Raw genomic sequence first — 19,618 nt, forward strand, 5'->3', positions numbered from 1 at the left:
CATCCACATATTTATTACATATATAAATTGTGTATTTTTACATGTATACATAGTTAATACGGAATCTATAGTAGGAGGATAAACAAAGCATCTTTGAGTGTTTCTCTGGTATCTCCTACAAGCCTTACATAACATAGCAAGACAGGATTCGCAGCCTAGAAGCCTTGGAATGTGGTCCATCTACAATCCTTAAAGCAACAGTTGACGCAATACAGCTTTACAGGACTACATGTACAAGAATATGGTTAATGAGTGATTTCTCAAAGGGTTCCTATAGGATGTTCTCAAGTGGGATAATCAAAAACACTGTGAGAACTTTGAAAGGACCTACTAAGTCCTGTAACTTCAAATGGTATGATGTTCTTGATGCCTGAGGGGGCATTAGCAGTATATAGACCTGTCTGACAAGAGGTTGTCAGGGCTGGGGCAGCTTAATTAAAGGGAAGATTCTGGTGTGACTGAGGGTAAATGATGGTAAGTTTCAGCAGTATCATCCTCAAAGACCTTCGTAAGTGGGGAAAGGACCATTTGCTATGTCCTTACGAACACATGCTGGTACAGAATGATGATAACTCAGGGTTGTGTGCATTCCAAGGACTACCGGGTTGAAAGATATACTTTCTAAAGCCCTTTAATATACTGTACTACTATTTTGCGATCTGTAGTGATTCTTATTTTCAAAGATAGAATTAGTGATTTCTGTGCAAGAATGGTTGAAATTATCCATATAATAAAGCATTTCCTCCATAATTCTCCTTGGATTCATGATACTTCTTGAGATATCTCTTTGTCTTATAATTCTGTACTTTATACAACTTTCTCAACTACAGTGAAGTAAAAAGAGGATATGTATCAAACTGATGTTAATACTCATGGTAAACCAATATAAAAACAGACATGCACATTTATTTCAACTATAGCCTGAAACAGAGTATGTGAAGATATTCACAGATTCTGAGTTCACGTGACAATTTGTAGCTATGACAATAGTAATGTGGCTAATAAACTTCCACATTGCTATAGTAAGAGGTTTTTTTTTTTTTTTAATTTATTTTATTTATTTTTGGCTGTGTTGGGTCTTCGTTTCTGTGCGAGGGCTTTCTCCAGTTGCGGCGAGAGGGGGCCACTCTTCATCGTGGTGCGCGGGCCTCACACTGTCGTGGCCTCTCCCGTTGCGGAGCACAGGGTCCAGACGCGCAGGCTCAGTAGTTGTGGCTCACGGGCCTAGTTGCTCCGCAGCATGTGGGATCTTCCCAGACCAGGGCTCGAACCCGTGCCCCCTGCATTGGCAGGCAGATTCTCAACCACTGCGCCACCAGGGAAGCCCCCAGAAGTTTTTATCTTTATAAAAAAAAAAACAGATGATGATGGTGATGATTTTGTTAGGGAATAAGAATTCTTTAAATAAATTCAAGAGAATTTATTTAATTTCACCACTTAAGTTTATTTATAGATTTAAAGCTACTTAGTGGTCATGATGATCTCCCACTTTTTCTATCCAGTGCAGTGTCAAGAACTGCACTGTTCAACAGGGTAGCCACTAAACACCTTGGACTATTTAAATTTTAATTTAATTAAAATTAAATAAGGTGAAAAATTATCTTCTGACCCTACATTAGCTACATTTCAAGTGTTAAATAGCCACCTGCTGCCACCATATTGGACAGCACAGATCTAGAACATTTCTAACACAGAATGCACTATTAGCAATGGACACATGGGCTCACATCGTTGATTTTCAAAAAACGTCGATCAAATGAAGCATTATTCAACTTAATGCAATAGTGTGTGTTAAAGGCCATTTATTTACTGTTGAGGAAGTTCTAGACATACAGAGATTCCTAGGAATCGGTCCCTAAGATAGACTCTGTCGGGGCCTTAGGCAGTAATGACCTTAGACTCAGGCAAGAAAAACCCTGCCCTGGCTCTGCATTGTAGAGGGCACCATCCTAGCTCTCCTCCCCAAGGGGTGAAAAATCTCCAGGGCCAAGGGGTGTGTTCCCCAAGAGCCTGTGTGTTCCCTTTCTATTTCTAGACCTTGTCCAAGGAGCCCAGGACCCTGGAATTCACTGATCGAAAATTCCCAAGGCTACTTCCAGGGCCTGAGCAGGCCTCTTCCCAGAACTGTCCTCCCAAGGGAGGACCACACAACCTGTGTACGCACTCCTAGGCCTGAGGGGTTGCCAAGGGGTGGCTGTTTGAGGGTGTGCAGGGAGCTTGGTTGAGTGGGCTGGGGCGTCCACACGTGTGCGGAAAGCCCCTCTTGTTCATCAATGGAGCTGGCACAGGAAGCAAAAGTGATGGAAGTATGTGTAGACTGAGGGCTGGGGTCTGGCTCTTTCCTCCTTGCCATGTATGGGGTGGAGCTCCAACGTAACTAAGAGCTCTGTGCACACGCCTGGCCTTCCAGGTCGTTATTAAAGTATATTTTTCAAGATAGGAGCATAGAATATATTTTATTTGTAAGCTTGATATATTCCTTGTAAATATTTAAACATAGGGTACGTGAACCCCGGTCTTGCAAATGTTAGGGCGGGGCAGGCCGCCTTCCCTAGAATAATCGATTCAGCTGGGGTTTCTTGGCTGGTTTGCTCACAATTGCTCTAACTGGTTACATCTGAGGTATCTTTGGATGCCAGAGGGAAATTTCTTTTTCCAAAGGCTGCCGGTCCAGCGAGGCCCCGATGCATCCTTTGAAAGGGTTATAAGTGGAATTGCTGAAGGCCAGAAACGGCTTTGGAGGGTCCTCTTTCCGGGAGAGGAACCTGTCCCTAACTCTCCTGTATTCGGGACAAAAGAGACCAAGGTGTGCGAAGGGAAGGCTCGCGATCCCTGCGTGGGGAGAGAGGTGGGAAGGCGAGTCCTTTGAAGATAGTTGGTTTGGGGCACTGCCTCTCTCCTTGCCTTTCTCCAAAGAAATTCAGCCCTGCTCTCCTCCCTCATCCCAAGCCTGGGACTGGGGCTCGCCGGGCGGTACGGGCGGCCCCCAGGGGCGCACAGGGCGCCTTTGTCTGGAGGGCGGCGACGGAGGAGGAGGAGGGAAGCATGCCAGACAGTGGCCACCGTGGCTGGAGTTTGGGCTAGAACTTTCTTCCGCCCTCTCCACGAGTTACCGTACTCCCGCGGGCCCACAACTCCTGCCCGGAAGCCGGGCACGCGTGGGGTCGTGGGCACGTGACGGGCGGCGCTGGCCTGGGAGCGCCAACCTCCTTCCCGGAGCCACGGGCGGCGGGCGGTGAGGGGAGAGGAGACCACGAGGTGGAGGAGGAGGAGAAAAAGGGGGAGGAGAAAGAGGAGGAGGAGAAAGAAGGGAAGGAGGAGGGGGGAGGAGGGGGAGGAGAAGGGGCGGGGGCGGCGGCAGGCGGGGAGGAGCCGCCGCGGGCAGTGGCCGGGGGAGGCGGGGGAGGCGGAGGAGGAGGAGGAGGAGGAGGCGGCGCTCCCGCTCAGCCGTAGAGCGGCGCAGGGACCCGCGCGGCCGTGACCCGGCGGCCACCCAGAGGCCGAGCGCGGCCGCAGCGGACAAAGGAGCATGTCGGCGCCGAGGAGGGCGCGTCCTCCGGCCGCCACAAGGCTCCGGGCTCCCCCGGGCCCGCGCTGCGCTCTCGTCCGCCCGGGCGCCGGGGCGGCCCGCTAGGCCAGCGCTCCGCCGCTTGGCCGGCAGGCCCCGACCCGCCGCCCAGCCCGCAGCATGGAGCCGTCCGAGCGCCTGCGGGGCCGCGCGCCGCCGCCTCTGTTGCTGCCGCTGGCTCTGCTCGCGCTGCTGGGAGGCGGCGGCGGGGCCGCGGCGCTGCCGCCGGGCTGCAAGCACGACGGGCGGCCCCGAGGGGCCGGCAGGGCGGCGGGCGCCGCAGAGGGCAAGGTGGTGTGCAGCAGCCTGGAGCTCGCGCAGGTCCTGCCCCCGGATACGGTGCCCAACCGCACGGTCACCCTGTGAGTAGCCCGCGGGGCGCCGCTCTGCCCAAGCGCCCGGTCCCCTCCCTCCTTCCTTGCCGGCGCTCTCTGTCGTGCCGCTTCTCTCTCCGCGCGACTTGCAAAAGGGTCCCGCCGGCACCCCTGTGCCTTTGTGTGAATGAAGCAGCGGGCAGCTGCTGGGCAAGCCCCGGGGTCTCGGCCTGGGCGCGTTTCTGCGGCAGGCGAGCAGATGTGTCTCCGAGCTCCGCTAGTTTGCAAAGTTTTCGGGTTCCCCGCGCGGTCCGGGCGCGGCGCTTTTGAGTTGCGCGGTGCCACGTGAGGATGCAAATAAACATGCAGTCCGCAGAGTTAAAGCTCATTCATCCTGTGCGTGGGCTGCCGGAAAACACAGTGCTAGGTTAGAAGCGCCAGTCCTTCAGCTTCTTCCAACTTAAGTTACTTGGACGCAAGTTTGCAGGATACTAAAGCAACACGAGGACTTTGAACGCCCCGGTGTGTGATCCCCAAACCCCCAGACTGTTTCCTTCGCTTTTGCTATCTTAGTTTTATTACAGTTAAAGAGCACCTTTTAAAATAGAGTTGTTTTTCAGGGCCAGAAATATATTTCAGATGAAATCTTGCACCTTCCAGCTCCGTTTTCTTGGGTGTGAGCGCTCATCTTTTTAAAAGCCGAGAACTTCGGATTTGCAAACTGTGGGTTTGCTGAGCCTTGCAACTCAAGGACTTGATTTTCAGATTGAGTTTCCACCTGGAAGGAAAAATTTTTGGTCTCGTTACTCAGTTTGTGTTACGATTCACGGTCCAGTTTTGCAAGCATGGTTCTGCCAATTCTAGCTGAACCCGTGGCCCCAGTGACTGTTGATTTTATTTTCTGAACAACGAATTGGTTTGGGAAGGCTTGAAAGGGTTTTTAATGGGTATTTTGTCGAACTGAAATATGAGTCCCTCGGCGCCGTCTTCCTCTATGTTGTTTTGGTTGGTTCCCTAAAAAAGAATCAAGGCTGCCACTATAAAAACATGAAGGCAAGGGAAGCAGCATGACCTGTGAAAGAACTTAAACTGTGGTTTTTAATTTAACCCAAAAATATGTTTTTTAATTTAACCCAAATTAACCCAAGCTGGATTTATGGGTAAGACAAGTACAAATTTCATTACCAACACCTTTGTTCTTCATTTCCATTTGTTTGAATTAGGAAAGATTTAACACAGGAAAATTGTGTGTTTCTGTTTATGGAGGCCCGAAAGTGGTAAAAGAGTTTTTGTTTTGTTTGATTTCCTTTACCAACACTCGACCATTTGGTAGCGGCAGCAGCTGTATTTATTTCTTAGCCAGATTCTTTGAAGTGGATGTTTTGGGTATGGGACCATAATTACAGGCTGGAGTCAAGTGGAGAAAACCTTTGTGTTGCCCAACTCCCTTGTTACTCTGAAGAAATTAGTCATCATCCATTTGGGTTCTGGATCAGTGGCACTTAAGCTGATTCAAGTTTAGGTCGAGTTCTTCTGAACTGTCAACAGTGGACTAAAGCAGCTACTTTAAATTGTTGATTCTGCGGGGGAAAAAAGTTGATATTATAGAAAATCACTTTTCAGCATATGATCAAACTATTTCACTGAATTTTTTTGAGCTGATTAAAATATAAGTGCCTTTGAAATGCCATTTTAATCCTTTTTTTTCCACCTGAAAGCTCTTTAGATAAAAGTAAAATTAATAAAATTTATTCAGTGAATGGGAAGAAATTATAATTTATTTAAGGATCATATAAAGTTGATGTTCCGGATGAAGTTGGTTCAAGGTGTATCAGACCTGGTGCAGGGTCTTCTGGGCCAGTTTCCTCATTTTATTAGGGAATAAATCAGAGGGTCGCCGTGGATAAGTGACTTGCCCAGGTTCCCATGGTGAACGCCTGGCAAGGGGTCCATGTCCCAGATCCCTGCCCTGCAGTTCAGATGCTTTCTCATCATCACCCCTTGTCTTCATCTGCCTTCTTAGTTCAACACGGTTTTTTATTGAACTAAGGTCGTGGGTAGTATGTTGAGGTTTGGACTAGGTGTCAGTTTCCTAGGACTATGGTAAATTACCACAAATTTGACGGCTTAAACAACAAATTTCTTCTCTCGCAGTGCTGGAGGTCAGAAGTCTGAAGTCAAGGGTTTCAGCAGGGCCATGGTCCCTCCAAAGGCTCTGGGGGAGAATCCTTGATTCTTTCAGCTTCTGACATGACTTGGCTTGGGGCACCCCAATTCCAATCTCTGCCTCTGTCTTCGCATGGCCTTCCCTTTGTGTGTCTCTCAAATATTCTTCTTTCTCTTGTAAGACACCAGTCATTAAATTTAGGGTCCACCCGAAGTCCAGGATGATCTCATCTAGAGATCTGTGACTTAGTTACATCTGCAAAGACCCTGTTTCCAAACAAGGTTACTTTCAGAGGTATAGGGCTGAGAACTTGGACCTATGGCTTTGGGAGACACCTTTCGGTTCACTACAAAATATAGATTAAAAACATCTTTCTTCTCCAGGAACTTACGGTATTTGGGGAGAGAGATTCATGAATACGTCTCAGGACAGTATGGTACACGGTCTAATATCAGGGTGCACAAGTAGAAAAAGGAACCCAGAAGAGGGCAACCGAGGCCCCTTTAGGGCATAGTGGGTGGGATGGAGGATCTGAGGATCCAGAGCCAATTTGAGAAGGATGAGAAAGCTGATAGTGAAGGAAATGGTGAGGCAATGAGGGGATGGAAGGTGGGAGCCCCCAGCATGCGCACGGGTGTGGAGATGCTTGTGAAGCCATGTATTTGATATTGCTTGAAAGTCAAGGGCAAGTGTCTAGTGCCTGGAGTGGTGGTGGTGGCGTTGGGGCGCAGTGGGGGGCAGGTCAAGGTCGGACCGGCTCTCTGGTTGGAGTTTTCATTCCTTAGGTGTGGCCAAGCATTTTCAGCTGAGCTGTGATGCAGGTGTTGCATGGAAAGTTGATAGGGGTTGAAAGGATGGCAAGGATTGGATAGAAGTTTTCTTTTTTCTTTCTTTAATAATGAAAAATAAGGCCTTTTCTACTTAGTGGATAAACTAGACTTCAATATATTGATAGCTTAAAGCTCAGATCCTTCAGCTATCTTAGTGAACAACACATTTTCATAGCCATGTTTCTAGAGAGGTCTGGCAGAAATCCTCATCTTGACCTGTTTTTTGTGTCTCATGTAGCCTTTTGTATTAAAGGATTAAATTCCATTTATTTTTCTTATACACACGTGGAATAAAAATTTAACTGCATTTAATGTTTTTGTTGGAAATTGTTTACTTTATTCCTATGTTTTATATGAGATGCTCAATATTAAGTTTTAAAAATTCTGAGGACGTCAGTGGTAGAAGGTTGTACAGATTTAGCCCTGCTTTTCCAACGGTGTTTTCCTCATGATGCTACATGGCGATTCTACTTTATCAAATGTTATGTTTGTTTGCTGTCAGAAAAGTGATAATTGGACGTCACCAGTGTATGCAGCTCAGGGCCAGGTACACAAAAAGAAGTGCTTGTATTGTTTGGAAACTTAAACCTGGTTGGAGAGAGAAGATTTGTACCAAAGCAAAGCAGACATCTCAGGAACAATCACAGAATGTCTGTAATTAAGTAATAAATCCTGTACTGCTGATTGTTTAAATGCTTTAGGAAGCCTGAAAAGAGGAGAGCAGTGGGGCTGTGGAGGCATGGGAAGATTTTTTAATTTTCTTGGAGAAGTTAGGACTTGAGCATGGCCCAAGGGGAGTGAAAGATGGGGTTTTGGGGGTGGGGGGAGGGCATTCTGCAGTAACAGTGAGGGCTGGTGACGGACTGGCCCCACTGAAATGCAGAGAGGGTTTTTGGAACCATCGGTCTCTCCATGGTATTTCACGCACGGGTCTGGTCAAGGTCAGTTAGGGGAGAGTGTACAGCTGGGAGGAGGAGGGGGCCCGGGCTGAAGCCTCCTGGAGCAGTGGAAGAGCCTGAGCAGGAAGGAGCCTCTGGTGAGGTGGGGGGAGCACCTGGGGAGTATCTGGTCATAGAAGCCAAGGGAAGTTCAGGTTTGAAGACAGGAATTGGGGGCGCCCCAGTGGAGAGATGCTCAGAGATGAGGAACAGTAAGGCCAAGCTGGATTTGACGGCCTGGCGCTTGGGTGCTCTCCGTGGATTGGAGGCTGCGGAAGGCAGGTTGGGGTGGACTGAAGGGAGGACAGGGTGAGGACGGTGGCGATAGCATCTCGATGAGGAAGAAGTTTGGTGTGAAGGAAAGAGAACGTTAGCGCCTGAGTATGGTTGGGAATAGTTGGGGAGAGGGCGAAATGCATGATGGAAGGTGAGATGGGATGGGAGCTGGAGCGCGGGTGGGAGGTTTGGTGTTTGCTGGAACAGGATGTCGCATCCCCACATGGTGATAGGAGGGAGCGCAGGCAGGAGGGCAGGCGGGAGGCTGTGGGCAGGGCAGGTGGGATGAAGAGGGCTTTCCTGCTCCCTTGCTTTTATTTCCTTAAAGACCTAAAAGGTCATGAAGAACCTAGTGGCAAGACGGGAATAAAGACACAGACCTACTAGAGAATGGACTTGAGGACACGGGGAGGGGGAAGGGTAAGCTGGGACGAAGTGAGAGAGTGGCATGGACATATACACACTACCAAACGTAAAATAGATAGCTAATGGGAAGCAGCCGCATAGCACAGGGAGATCAGCTCGGTGCTCTGTGACCACCTAGAGGGGTGGGATAGGGAGGGTGGGAGGGAGGGAGATCCAAGAGGGAAGAGATATGGGAACATATGTATATGTATAACTGATTCACTTTGTTATAAAGCAGAAACTAACACACCATTGTAAAGCAATTATACTCCAATAAAGATGTTAAAAAAAAAAAAAAGACCTAGAGGCAGGATGAGGGAGGAGGGCTGAGTAGATGGTGTGAAGAGGAAGGTGAAAGAGGAGTGAAGTGGTTCTTTTGGAAAGCGGGAGAGTGACCGTCCTGGGGATGGCAGAAGTGTCACCGGAGTGGAGTTGTGTCCATTTTGCCTTGTGATCCAGTTCAAAGGGAGATGGCCAGCGCTGTTATTTCTCTCCAGCTGCATTCAGTTTAGAGATGAGAAGCCTTGGGATTAGCCAGGCTGCTGCTTTGCCAGGTGAGGGCAACAGAGGGAGAGAAGCAGCAGGGCGATTTTTGTTGTTGTTGCTGATTTCGGCCACGCTGCGCGGCTCTCAGGATCCTAGTCCCCCGACCAGGGACCGAACCCGGGCCCTCGGCAGTGAAAGCACAGAGTCCTAACAACTGGACCGCCAGGGAATTCCCAAGCAGCAGGGTGATTTTAATGAACAGCCCCCAAAGCTGTCGTGGCCTGAATTCTTGTGGGTCATGGGTAAGGTTTTTAATCTTTGAACGCAAGGTCTCCTATACCTCTGTAGCTGTATTTCCCGATACTCAGCACAACTTTTTTCCCCCATGCACATCGATTGAGACACTGTTAATTTTGTAGGCACAGTGCTGAGTGCTAAGTATTCAGGGATAAAATAAGACATGATTCTTTCCTTCAAGGATCAGTCTTAGACACAAATTCTCTGCTTAACCAAAGTGTGCATCTCACTGGCCCCTGAGCAGGTTTGTATTTTGCTTCCTGTGTGCCTTGGCTAAGTCTGCCACTCTCTCCTGGTATCCCTTTTCTGGTAAATTGTGGGTCCTTCTCAATCCAGCTCATCTGCTGTGAACTCTTCTTTCCCTCTTCCAGCGCTCTGATCCTTCCCTAGCGCTTCTTATCTGTGCTCTTCTGTCACTTTATAGGATACTTGATGCTCTCATAATGCACATCCCCTCAAAGGAAGGGCTCTGAGACCTCAGTGGGTGGGAACGTAATTGTCTTTATTGATAAGAGTAATGCCAATAAAAATAGGACTGTATCTTGGGAGGTCAGGACAAGTGGAGGGATGTGAATTCAAATTTTTACCCTATTATGGCAAATGAGAACATTTATTTAGTTTAGGTCAGCATTTCACAGCTGTTGGATCCCCTATTCAAGAACGGGTCTAGTAAATCTGTGGACAGTTACATTTGAACTACGTGATCTTATGTGTATGATAAGCACACATGTTAGGCAACGTGCTGACAAGTTGCTCAGGAATATTGCAGAATTTTGGGCAGATCTAGGCGTTTGGTCCATGAATGCAAGTCTTAAGTTTTTCCAGTGTGTTGAGAAGGTTTTGCATGACCCAGCCCCTGAATCCTGTTGCTTCTTGCCCGCTTGGAGTCCTCCGGCATCAGCAGTAGATGAGAGAAGTTGGTGGGTTTGGCAGTAAATCAGAAATAAAATACCAGAAACAAAAGAAAACAGGAACTTTCGGAGGTTCTTGCCCCAATCCAGTTACAACTTCTATTCCCAGAAGCCTGTAAAGATGGCTTTTAAAAATAGGCAAAAACCCACAAAAAACAAAAACAAAAAACCCCAGAGTAATAACTCTTGAAAGTAAGTCAGAAAATGACAGGTGAAGTTTCTTATAGTAGTCCTCCGTGACTTTTTTTTTTTTTCCCATTTACCTACTTCTCTGAAAGCAGTTGTTTTCTGTATTGTCTGTATTCCTGTGGAGGAATCTTTAAGTCCAGAGACCATAACTAGTTTATTGTTGTCAACAGTTTTCTCATAAACAGACAAAAATTAGGATACAGAATTCTTTAAATTTTAGTAACTTATTAAGTCAGGTTTTGCAAAAATTAGGAAGCTGTAGATGCAGACTTGCTCAATGAGTTTTTAATTGTTGCCTGACTAAATTTATTCTAATATAATTTTCATGCTTTATGCATGGTTTAGCTTGCATTTATGTTCAAGTGCAGACAGTTTTAGTCTGAAGAGGGAGTTTTAAAGTAAGCAGTCTCGCCCAAGCTGTTTTTCTTTCCCCCACCACTAAACTTTTAAGAAATTTTGCCTGTGTAGTGAAGGAATCTCCTGCGTGTTGGATGGGGTGGGACAGAGCCGTAGCCAGTGCCTCACAGAAGGGACACGTTTCTCCTGGCCACTTGTAGTGCCATGCTGAGCACATTGCAGATATTGGGCTTTTCACGCAGGGAAACATTTCTTGTCCTCAGATCCCTCCAGCTCAGGACCTGAAGGGAGCAAATGGAAGGGATTGGTATAAGAATTATCCAGGACTACCCCCTCCCCACTCCATAATCCCACCCCACTTCCCCCAACACCCTGGTCTTCTTTTTCCTCTTTGTCTGCAGGCCTGGATTTAAATCCTGTTTTCCTACATACAACAGGGGCCTTCCAAAGACCAGAGCTGACTTTTGACAATCACTCTTCTCTAGTGGCTGTCTTCCTAATTACTACCCCAATTTTTAGAAGTGCTTGCTTCTGTGTTCATTCAACAGATACCCACTGCCTATTCTGCTCGTTGTCAGCTTGATTTAGGCGAGCTTGTGTGACTTTTTTTTTGGCCATTAGACCAGTTTTATCCTAGTCTTGTGTGCTTGTATCCCATCCTGGAAATCCACCTCTGGCCTTCCAGGTGTACAATATCTGTCACACTTCTGGATCTGGCTCTTTTTGATGTGATTTAACCTGCATCTTCTTCCATTGCCACACTCTGCTAAGAGAGCTGGAGATAGCAGGGGGGTAACTGGTGGACTTTGGGGAATTATTATAGGCAATAGGGTTTGTAAAGGGAAATCTGCAAGACTGGTTTTAGGAACAGCCTCGCTAAAGGGACTGATAGACCTTTTCGGTCAGTGACCACCTTTGCTTTCCCATCACATCTGTCTGCCGGGCACGAAGCCTTTCCCCGACCTAGTACGTCTCAGATCGCCTGTAGCACATACTCACTTCCATTATTTACAGCAGTTCTTTCCAAGCATTCTCATGTCGTGACACACACACGGTGATTATGTTTGTGTGGAGGGTGCTCCAGGCCAGAGTCCCACCTCCCCAGGCCCTGCATCCCAGCCCCGGGGTGGTCCAGTGGGCTGGGGCAGGGGCATTTATCTCCACCTCCCCCAAACCTGGCTGCTGAGCTTGCTGTTGATTTTCCACCTTGTGTTCAGTCACCTGGGAACATTAAAAGTTCAGATTCCTGGGCCACAGATCTCGTGATCTGATTTGACTGGTCCAGGATGGGACCTGGAAGTTGGTATGTTTCACGGCTCTGCAGGTGATTCTGTTGTCACCTGGGCTGAGAACCTGTTTTCTAGCAGCACAGCGACCTGAAGGGGTAACTGTCTTCACCAGCTGTCATCTGCTGCAACAAAAGAAGGTAGAAGAAGGAGCAGGGGAACAGATTGAGGAACACGGTCTCAAAAGCGGGGCAGGGAGGGAGGGACTCTTCCCAGGTGGAGCAAGGATGGATGAAAATCAAGAGACATTTTTAGGACAGAGAGAGCTGAGAGCTTTAGGGTGGGGCCTTATTCATAAGAGAGAAGAAAGATGACTTTGTAAAGTGGGGAGTGATGTGCTGAAGTTGGATTTAATACCAAGTCATGGGGTTAAGGACAATAAAGTTTTGGAGATACGTTGTGGTACTAAAGGAATGAACTGAGAAAGTCTAAGGGCAGGAAGCATTTGTCCAAACCAGTATTTGAGGGCCTGATACTCAGATGGAATAGGCAACGAAACACATATGGTGGCCCCTGCCTCTGTCTACCTTAAATCCTTTATTTTATTTTAAATTTAAAATAGAGATTTATTTCCAGTAATAATGTATTACTAATATAAAATAATAAAATAGTATAGTGAAACTATGAGAGGCCCAATTCCCCAAATATCTGCCTGCTCTGGGAATTTTGTTTTTTAGTCTTTACTCGTCTGATAAGTTAAAAAAAAAAATACTTATTTTAATTTACATTCTGATTATAAGTGAAGTTTAATATAGTTTGACTCGTCTACAGAAGGGTCATTTGTATTTGGCCACCTTCTCTGAACAGTTTTAGTTTCTAGTAGCTTTTTCCCTCCCCAGTTGACACTTTTTGTTTAAGCAGCCACTCCTCATCTGATAATATATGTCTTTCATTATTTTCTTACTGCTTTGGTTGGGACTAAGGAGGCAGGACCGTGGGCATCTCTGTCACATTCTTTTTTTTTTTTTTTTTTTTTAATTTATTTTTAATGCTATTCTTGTCTGCTTACATTCTTTTTATTTATGTATGTATGTATGTATGTATGGCTGTGTTGGGTCTTGGTTTCTGTGCGAGGGCTTTCTCTAGTTGTGGCAAGCGGGGCCACTCTTCATCGCGGTGCGCGGGCCTCTCACTATCGCGGCCTCTCTTGTTGCGGAGCACAGACTCCAGACGCGCAGGCTCAGTAATTGTGGCTCACGGGCCCAGTTGCTCCGCGGCATGTGGGATCTTCCCAGACCAGGGCTCGAACCCGCGTCCCCTGCATTGGCAGGCAGACTCTCAACGACTGCGCCACCAGGGAAGCCCTCTGTCATATTCTTGACTTGAGAAGGGACAGGCATGTTGGGCAGACGAGAACAAGAGATTTCCTCTAGCAGGGCACATAACTTTGTTGCTAGGCTAAATCCACTCATATAACAGACAGGCATTTGCTAGTTGCTTTTAGCTCTTTATCAATTTGCATGACTGACATTCTTGGTTCTTAGTTTAAGTAAAATAAAAGGTACCTTTTGTCCTTTTTTTCTTCTCATATTTTACCTTGTTAAGTTTAAATTACATGTTTGAACTGTGCATATTTGAAATCTTTTGTTCCTGAGTAATCAGGATGGGGGAGGGGGAAGGGCAAATCTGTGAAGCATAATCCTATACAAAGAAGGCTAAATTGTCCATCACCCTCACTACCTACTTCTTAGAATATTTTTATTAAATTCTTCTGGATGACAGTGGCGTGAACATGAAGAAAATCTTTTGGCAGGATTGCTAGCTCTACATGTAAAAGCGGGTGCTTCACCTAGTCAACAATTGTACACAAGTCCTCTCTTATCCCCAGTTTCAGTTACTCATGGTTAACCATGGTCCGGAAATATTAAATGGAAAATTCCAGAAATAATTCATAAGTTTTAAATTGTGCACCATTCTGACTAGCATGATGAAATCTCGCTCTGTCCTGCCTGGGATGTGAATCATCCCTTTGTCCAGCGTACCCGCCTGTTAGTCACTTAGTAGCCGTCTGGGGTCAATCTATCAGATCGACTGTCCTGGTATCTCAGTGCTTGTGTTCAAGTCACCCTTATTTTACTTCATAATGACCCCCCAAGCGTAGGAGTAGTGATGCTGGCAATTCGGATGTGCCAAAGAGAAACTGTAAAATGCTTTCTTTCAGTGAAAAGGTGAAAGTTTTAGACTTAACAAGGGAAGAAAAAAAAAATCATATCCTGAGGTTGCTAAGATCTACAGTAAGAACAAATCCTTTAACCATGAAATAGTGAAGGAAAAAGAATTTGTGTTAATTTTGCTGTTGCACTTCAGACTGCAAAAGTTATATGGTCACAGTGCTTGATAAGTGCTTGGTTAAGATGGAAAAGACATTAACATTTGTACAATGAGAGATTCTGAGAGAGAGAGAGACTACCTCCATAGAATTTTATTACAGTGTATTGTTACAATTGTTCTAGTTTATTGTTGATGATCTCTTACTGTGCCTATTTATAAATTAAACTTTATCGGAGGTATGTATGTATAGGAAAAAATCATAGTACAGTGTATAAAGGGTTCAGTACTATCCAAAGTTTCAGGCATCTACTGGGGGTCTTGGAATGTATCCCCTGCAGATAGGGAGGGACTACCGTACTTGCAGGCCAAAATGTTTCCCCAGAAGAGGAATAAGCATTGCCCCCAACCCAGGGCTGGGGAGAAATAAAGGATCCCTGGGGGTAATCTGAGCTCCTCAAGCCTACCCCCCAGCCCTCTCCCCTGCAGCCCCCCAGCACAGGACATATGCATAGCATGTGATTGTGAGTTTAAATTCATTCCCTATATGAAGACATTTCTGAATTGAAATAAATTAGTTCCATGTATGTGACCTAGCCACCCCTAGAATGTCAGTTCCATTGAGGTCAGAGAGACTGTTTTGCTCCTTCCTGCAACTGTAGCACCTATAACAGTGTAGGCTTTAATTGGCATTTCTGTGATGGCCTCATATTGTGAGCTGGGTAGAAAGCAGGTTGTAAATTGTGTTGGGGATGACACTTCAGTCTAAACCCTCCTGAGATTTAAATGAAGGAAACGTAAAGCAGGCTTTGGAGATGTAACTGTAATACAGATTCTGTAATTCAGTTGTTAAACTTTTGTTTCTTTAAGACTGCTTGAATCTAAGTCTAATTAAATTGATTCATTTCCCATCAAGATAAGACTTAAAAGCATTCTTTGTTTTATTGTGCAATTCTTCCCAACTCTTTTCTCATGAAAAGGCAAAGAGAAATTGACTAGGGGTGTATTCAGCTCTAGTACTGTGTTTTAAGACAGAGGGGCTTTCTATGATTATCTGTTTTAACCTTTGTTTGGTTTGTTTTAAACAAGACCAAGTGTGATCTCTCCCTTTCTAGCGAAGATTTGATGAGAATCCTAAGTCTTTGGGATACCATGTGACTTGCAGTCTACCCTGGCAATCAGTGCTAGGCTGACTCCTCTGTTCCTTGTGACCACATCCTACCTCACGTTTGCTTGCATTGCTGCAGGTGTCATACTGTTTGGAATGATTTATTTACAGTTCCCGCTCTCTTACCAGATTGTGAACTCTTTTTTTAAAAAATTGAAGTATAATTGATTTAGTTTCAGGTGTACAACATAGTGATTCAGTATTTTTATAACTTTAAATGGAGTATAATCTATAACGAAATAGTGGCTATATTTCTCTGTGCTGTACAATCTATCTTTGTTGCTTATTTAATACATTGTAGTTTGTATCTCTTAATCCCATTCCCCTGTATTGCCCCTCTCCCCATTCCTTCTCCCCATTGGTAACCACTAGTTTGTTCTCTGTATCTGAAAGTCTGTTTTTGTTTTGTTGTATCCATCCCTTTGTTTTATTTTTTAGATTCACATATAAGTGGTAACATAGAGTATTTGTCTTTCTCTGACTTACTTCTCTTAGCATAATACTCTGTAGGTCCATCCACATTGTTGCAAAGGGCAGAATTTCATTCTTTTTTATGGCTTAGTAATGTTCCATTGTATACGTATACCACGTTTTCTTTATCCATTCAACTGTCAGTGGACACTTAGGTTGCTTCCATATCTTGGCAATTGTAAATAATGCTGCTATGAACATTAGGGTTCACATTAGTGTTTTCATTTTCTTCAGATGTATACTCAGCAGTGGAATTTCTGGATCATATGGTAGTTCTGTTTTTCATTTTTTGAGGAACCTCCATGTTGTTTTCCATAGTGGCTGCACCAGATTGTGAACTCTTGATGGTGACGTTTATCTCTGTATTCTCAGTGTCTATCACATAAACACGCAGTAAGTCTTTGTACAAAGAAGTGTCATTTTCCCCACTATTTTTTTTCTCAAGTAGGACTAGGGGAAGAATCTTACATTATTTTTAACACAAGATGATGACTGTATCATAGATAAGCTCTAGAGTCTTGAAAGCGGAATACCCTACCTACAAAGTCAAGGCTTAAACTCCCACTCTGCCTTCGATAGTGAAAAGTGCTTCTCTTTTGCCAGTTTATTTCATTGTTTTCCTTCCCTTTTCTTGATCTATTTCCCTCCTACTTCTTGAGAAACTATCACTTATCTTTTCGGCTTCTCCCCTAGTTTGTGGTGTTTCTCCTTGGCATACATAGCCTCTGTTTTAAAAAAAACCCCAAAAGCAAACAGAAAAACTCCCCTCCCCCAAACCACCCTTGTAGCAGCACCATGTTGGAGTAGTTACTCTTCTTCCTTCACAATTAACCTTCTTGAAAGGGAGGCATGAATCCATCCCTGCAGTACCTTACCTTTTATTTGTTTCAGTCCATTGTTGTCTAGTTTCTGCACTGTGCCTTGCCTGGAATCTGCTTAGATTCAGAGATCTTTCGTTCCTCCACTGCATGTGTAGTCTTCTTCTGGTGACCACATCTGTTACCATGATCACTTAATTATTGAATTTCAGCAATTTGACATGGTTTGGGCTCAGAAGCTCCTATGGGGAAATGACTCACTTGGTTGCATGGTTTCCTGCCAAGATGGGCCACAGAGAGCAGTACCTCCTTAGGGGATGGTGTGCTTTTGAAGGCAATGCCCTAGGGAATGGGTGTCATCTACTCTGAACCATGATAAGTAGAGATTGTCTACTTGAGATTATTGCCTACTTAGAGAACCCTAGTTAACTGTCTGCTGTGACTTGATTTTTCAGGGCTCCTTGCTGGAAAAAAAAAAAAAAAAAAGTCTTCTCGAGTTCTTCCCTCAGGGATAAAGTTGAAAAACTTGTCCATCAGTTTAGCTAGAACAGCTTAGCAACCACAGACTTGTGGGCCATGATGTAAGAACTTTGTCAGACTTTCCTTTTTAAGCTTTGTTAGTGTTTCCATCATTTTTCATTTAGTGTTTATAGAACTTTAAAAATTGGAGATGTCCTGTTACCACCGCACGCGAGCAGAGATGAGGGGGTATTATGGAGACCTCCTGTACTAAGTCTGAGTACGTCCAGAGTGAGAGTAGATGGTGACAGCTTGTAAATGGAAAGTGTTTATTTTTCTGTTGGGAGGTTGATAGTAAAGCCAATGTGAAGATCCTTCTCATTGTTCTTTCAAGAGTATGGGATTTCAGGAAACTTCTTAGCTTTCTGTTGAAATTAAATTTGGTCGACCTGCTGTTTCTACTTCTGTTGTAACCTTAAAGCATCCATGATTGAGTTAGCTAATGTAGGTGGTTAAAAACTTCTAATGCTAGTTCGACTTTCTCCTAAATCCGGTTTGGTAATTATCTTAAACTACCGTGAGTAGCGCAAACTAAGGTGTCTGTAAAGCGCCTTGGCCTCCAGAACTTTATGTAGTTGACCCTTGAACAACATGGATTTGAATTGTGTGGTTACAACTTATGAGTGGAAGTTTTTCAGAGTCGTTCAGTACTATAGTACTGCAACTATCTGAGGTGGGTTGAATCCATACTTACGGAGGAACCGTGTATACTGAGAAGCTGACTATAAGTTATTATTCAGATTTTCCACTGAGTGGAGGGTTGGTGCCCTCACCCCATGTTTTCAAGGGTCCACTATGTGTCAGTGCCCTGAACTGATTTACAAGTTCTAATGACTACCAACATTGCGGTATTTGTCGTGTGCTGTGTACTGTGCCACGTGCTTCACATACACATTCCAGTGGGTAAAACAATCTCATAAGGTTGGCATTGTTCCTATTTTTTTCGGCTGTGCCACTGAGCTGGACAGGTAAATTGATCCTCTCAAGTTACACACCTTTTTGGCTTCTGGCCTAGGACTGTGTACTTTAGGCCTGTAATTCTCACTATTGTTCTGTTCACAAAAGTCACAGACAACCTAAATGCTCATATTGACAGTCGGGGTTGAGAGTAAGCGTTTGTAGAAGAAAAGATATGGAGGAACTTGTTTACTTTGAACCATTGCTTTAGAGCTGGCTGACTGATGGGAAAACAAAGTAACTAGTACTTACTGTGTCGTAGTAACTGAAGGAAAGAAATTTAACATCTCGTTTTGCTATCATCAGGTGGTTGCGGGACTGAGCAGAGCATCCTACTTAGGACTGCAGTGTAGTATTATTGATTATTAAATAGTCCTCTTACCTGCATTCTTGAGATTGAAAATTTTATCCTGGTGTAATAAATGACCTATCTCAAATATAGCTGCCCTATTAAGATGAAAGGAATACTGACATCATAGCGGGTAGTTGCATTTTTGGTGGGTCTCCGTGGGAAGTGAAAAGAATGCATAACACTCTTTTTTTAGGGAGCGCTCACAACTACCTGTCATAGTTATGCCTGGGTAAGCAGGGAACTGGCACGCCTATCCCATATTTGATAAAGATGACCAGAAAGCAGGATACAGAGGAAGTAGCAACGAGACTGAATGGATACGGGGGCTTAGGTTAGCTTTGCTACCAAGTAGAATGGTGACCCTTAGCACATCATAATTTTTTGGCTCTCACTTTCCTGAAGAGGAAAATGAGGTTTTGAACTAGATTATCTTTAAGGCTCTTTAACTGCTGAAATTCAAGGTTACTGTGATATTTTTAAAAAATCCGTAGAGTTCATGTGCACGTTGAATGAAGCTCAAATTATGTCTTAGAAGGGATTCATTTCATTATAATAGTAACCAAGTGCAGGGATGTTTTCTTGTCCGCATGCCTTTTCTCACCGCTCTAGGCTGATTGCCCCTCACTCACTGGCTGAGGCCTGCCCTCGTGCCCTGGGGCTGATCCCAATATTGGGACCTTGTGCTTTCATCCTATTAACTGTTTTTGTTTTTTTTGTTTTTTTCGGTCCCTGAGTTCCTGAGTTAGATCTGAACCCTTGGTGAGCGCTAGCACTGAACTCTGGTTGTCTCTTTGCAGATCCCCATTCTTTCCTGTTATAGGAATATAGACTATTAAACCTCAGCTCAGTGAGTCCACCAGCCTGCTTATCTGAATTTCTGAGTATCAAAGGAATGTACAAGTTGTCCATAAAGTTCAGAAACATACACTTTTTTTTTTTTAGCAAAGTGAAGATGCCTTTTTTGAGTTTATACACAGAGACACGCATGTATTTTTCTTTTATTTTCGGACTGTATGGACGTCCTACATATTCTGTATCACA

At 44.9% G+C, this 19,618-nt stretch overlaps 1 protein-coding gene across 4 annotated transcripts in view; it reads left to right on the plus strand.

Moving 5' to 3' along the window:
• The first annotated feature begins 3,445 nt into the window (after positions 1–3,445).
• Positions 3,446–19,618, plus strand: part of ADGRA3 (adhesion G protein-coupled receptor A3) — a 122,880-nt gene continuing 106,707 nt past the window's right edge. For 2 of the 4 annotated variants that reach the window (XM_036852556.1, XM_036852557.1), the window contains exon 1: positions 3,446–3,930. In XM_036852556.1, the coding sequence (XP_036708451.1) occupies positions 3,689–3,930 (242 nt within the window). In that variant the 5' untranslated portion in view covers positions 3,446–3,688. The remainder of the gene's footprint in view (positions 3,931–19,618) is intronic. The other 2 variants (XM_036852555.1, XM_036852558.1) reach the window with 2 other exon arrangements.

This window comes from Balaenoptera musculus, chromosome 5 (genome assembly GCF_009873245.2).
Source record: "Balaenoptera musculus isolate JJ_BM4_2016_0621 chromosome 5, mBalMus1.pri.v3, whole genome shotgun sequence".
Classification (NCBI taxonomy): domain Eukaryota; kingdom Metazoa; phylum Chordata; class Mammalia; order Artiodactyla; family Balaenopteridae; genus Balaenoptera; species Balaenoptera musculus.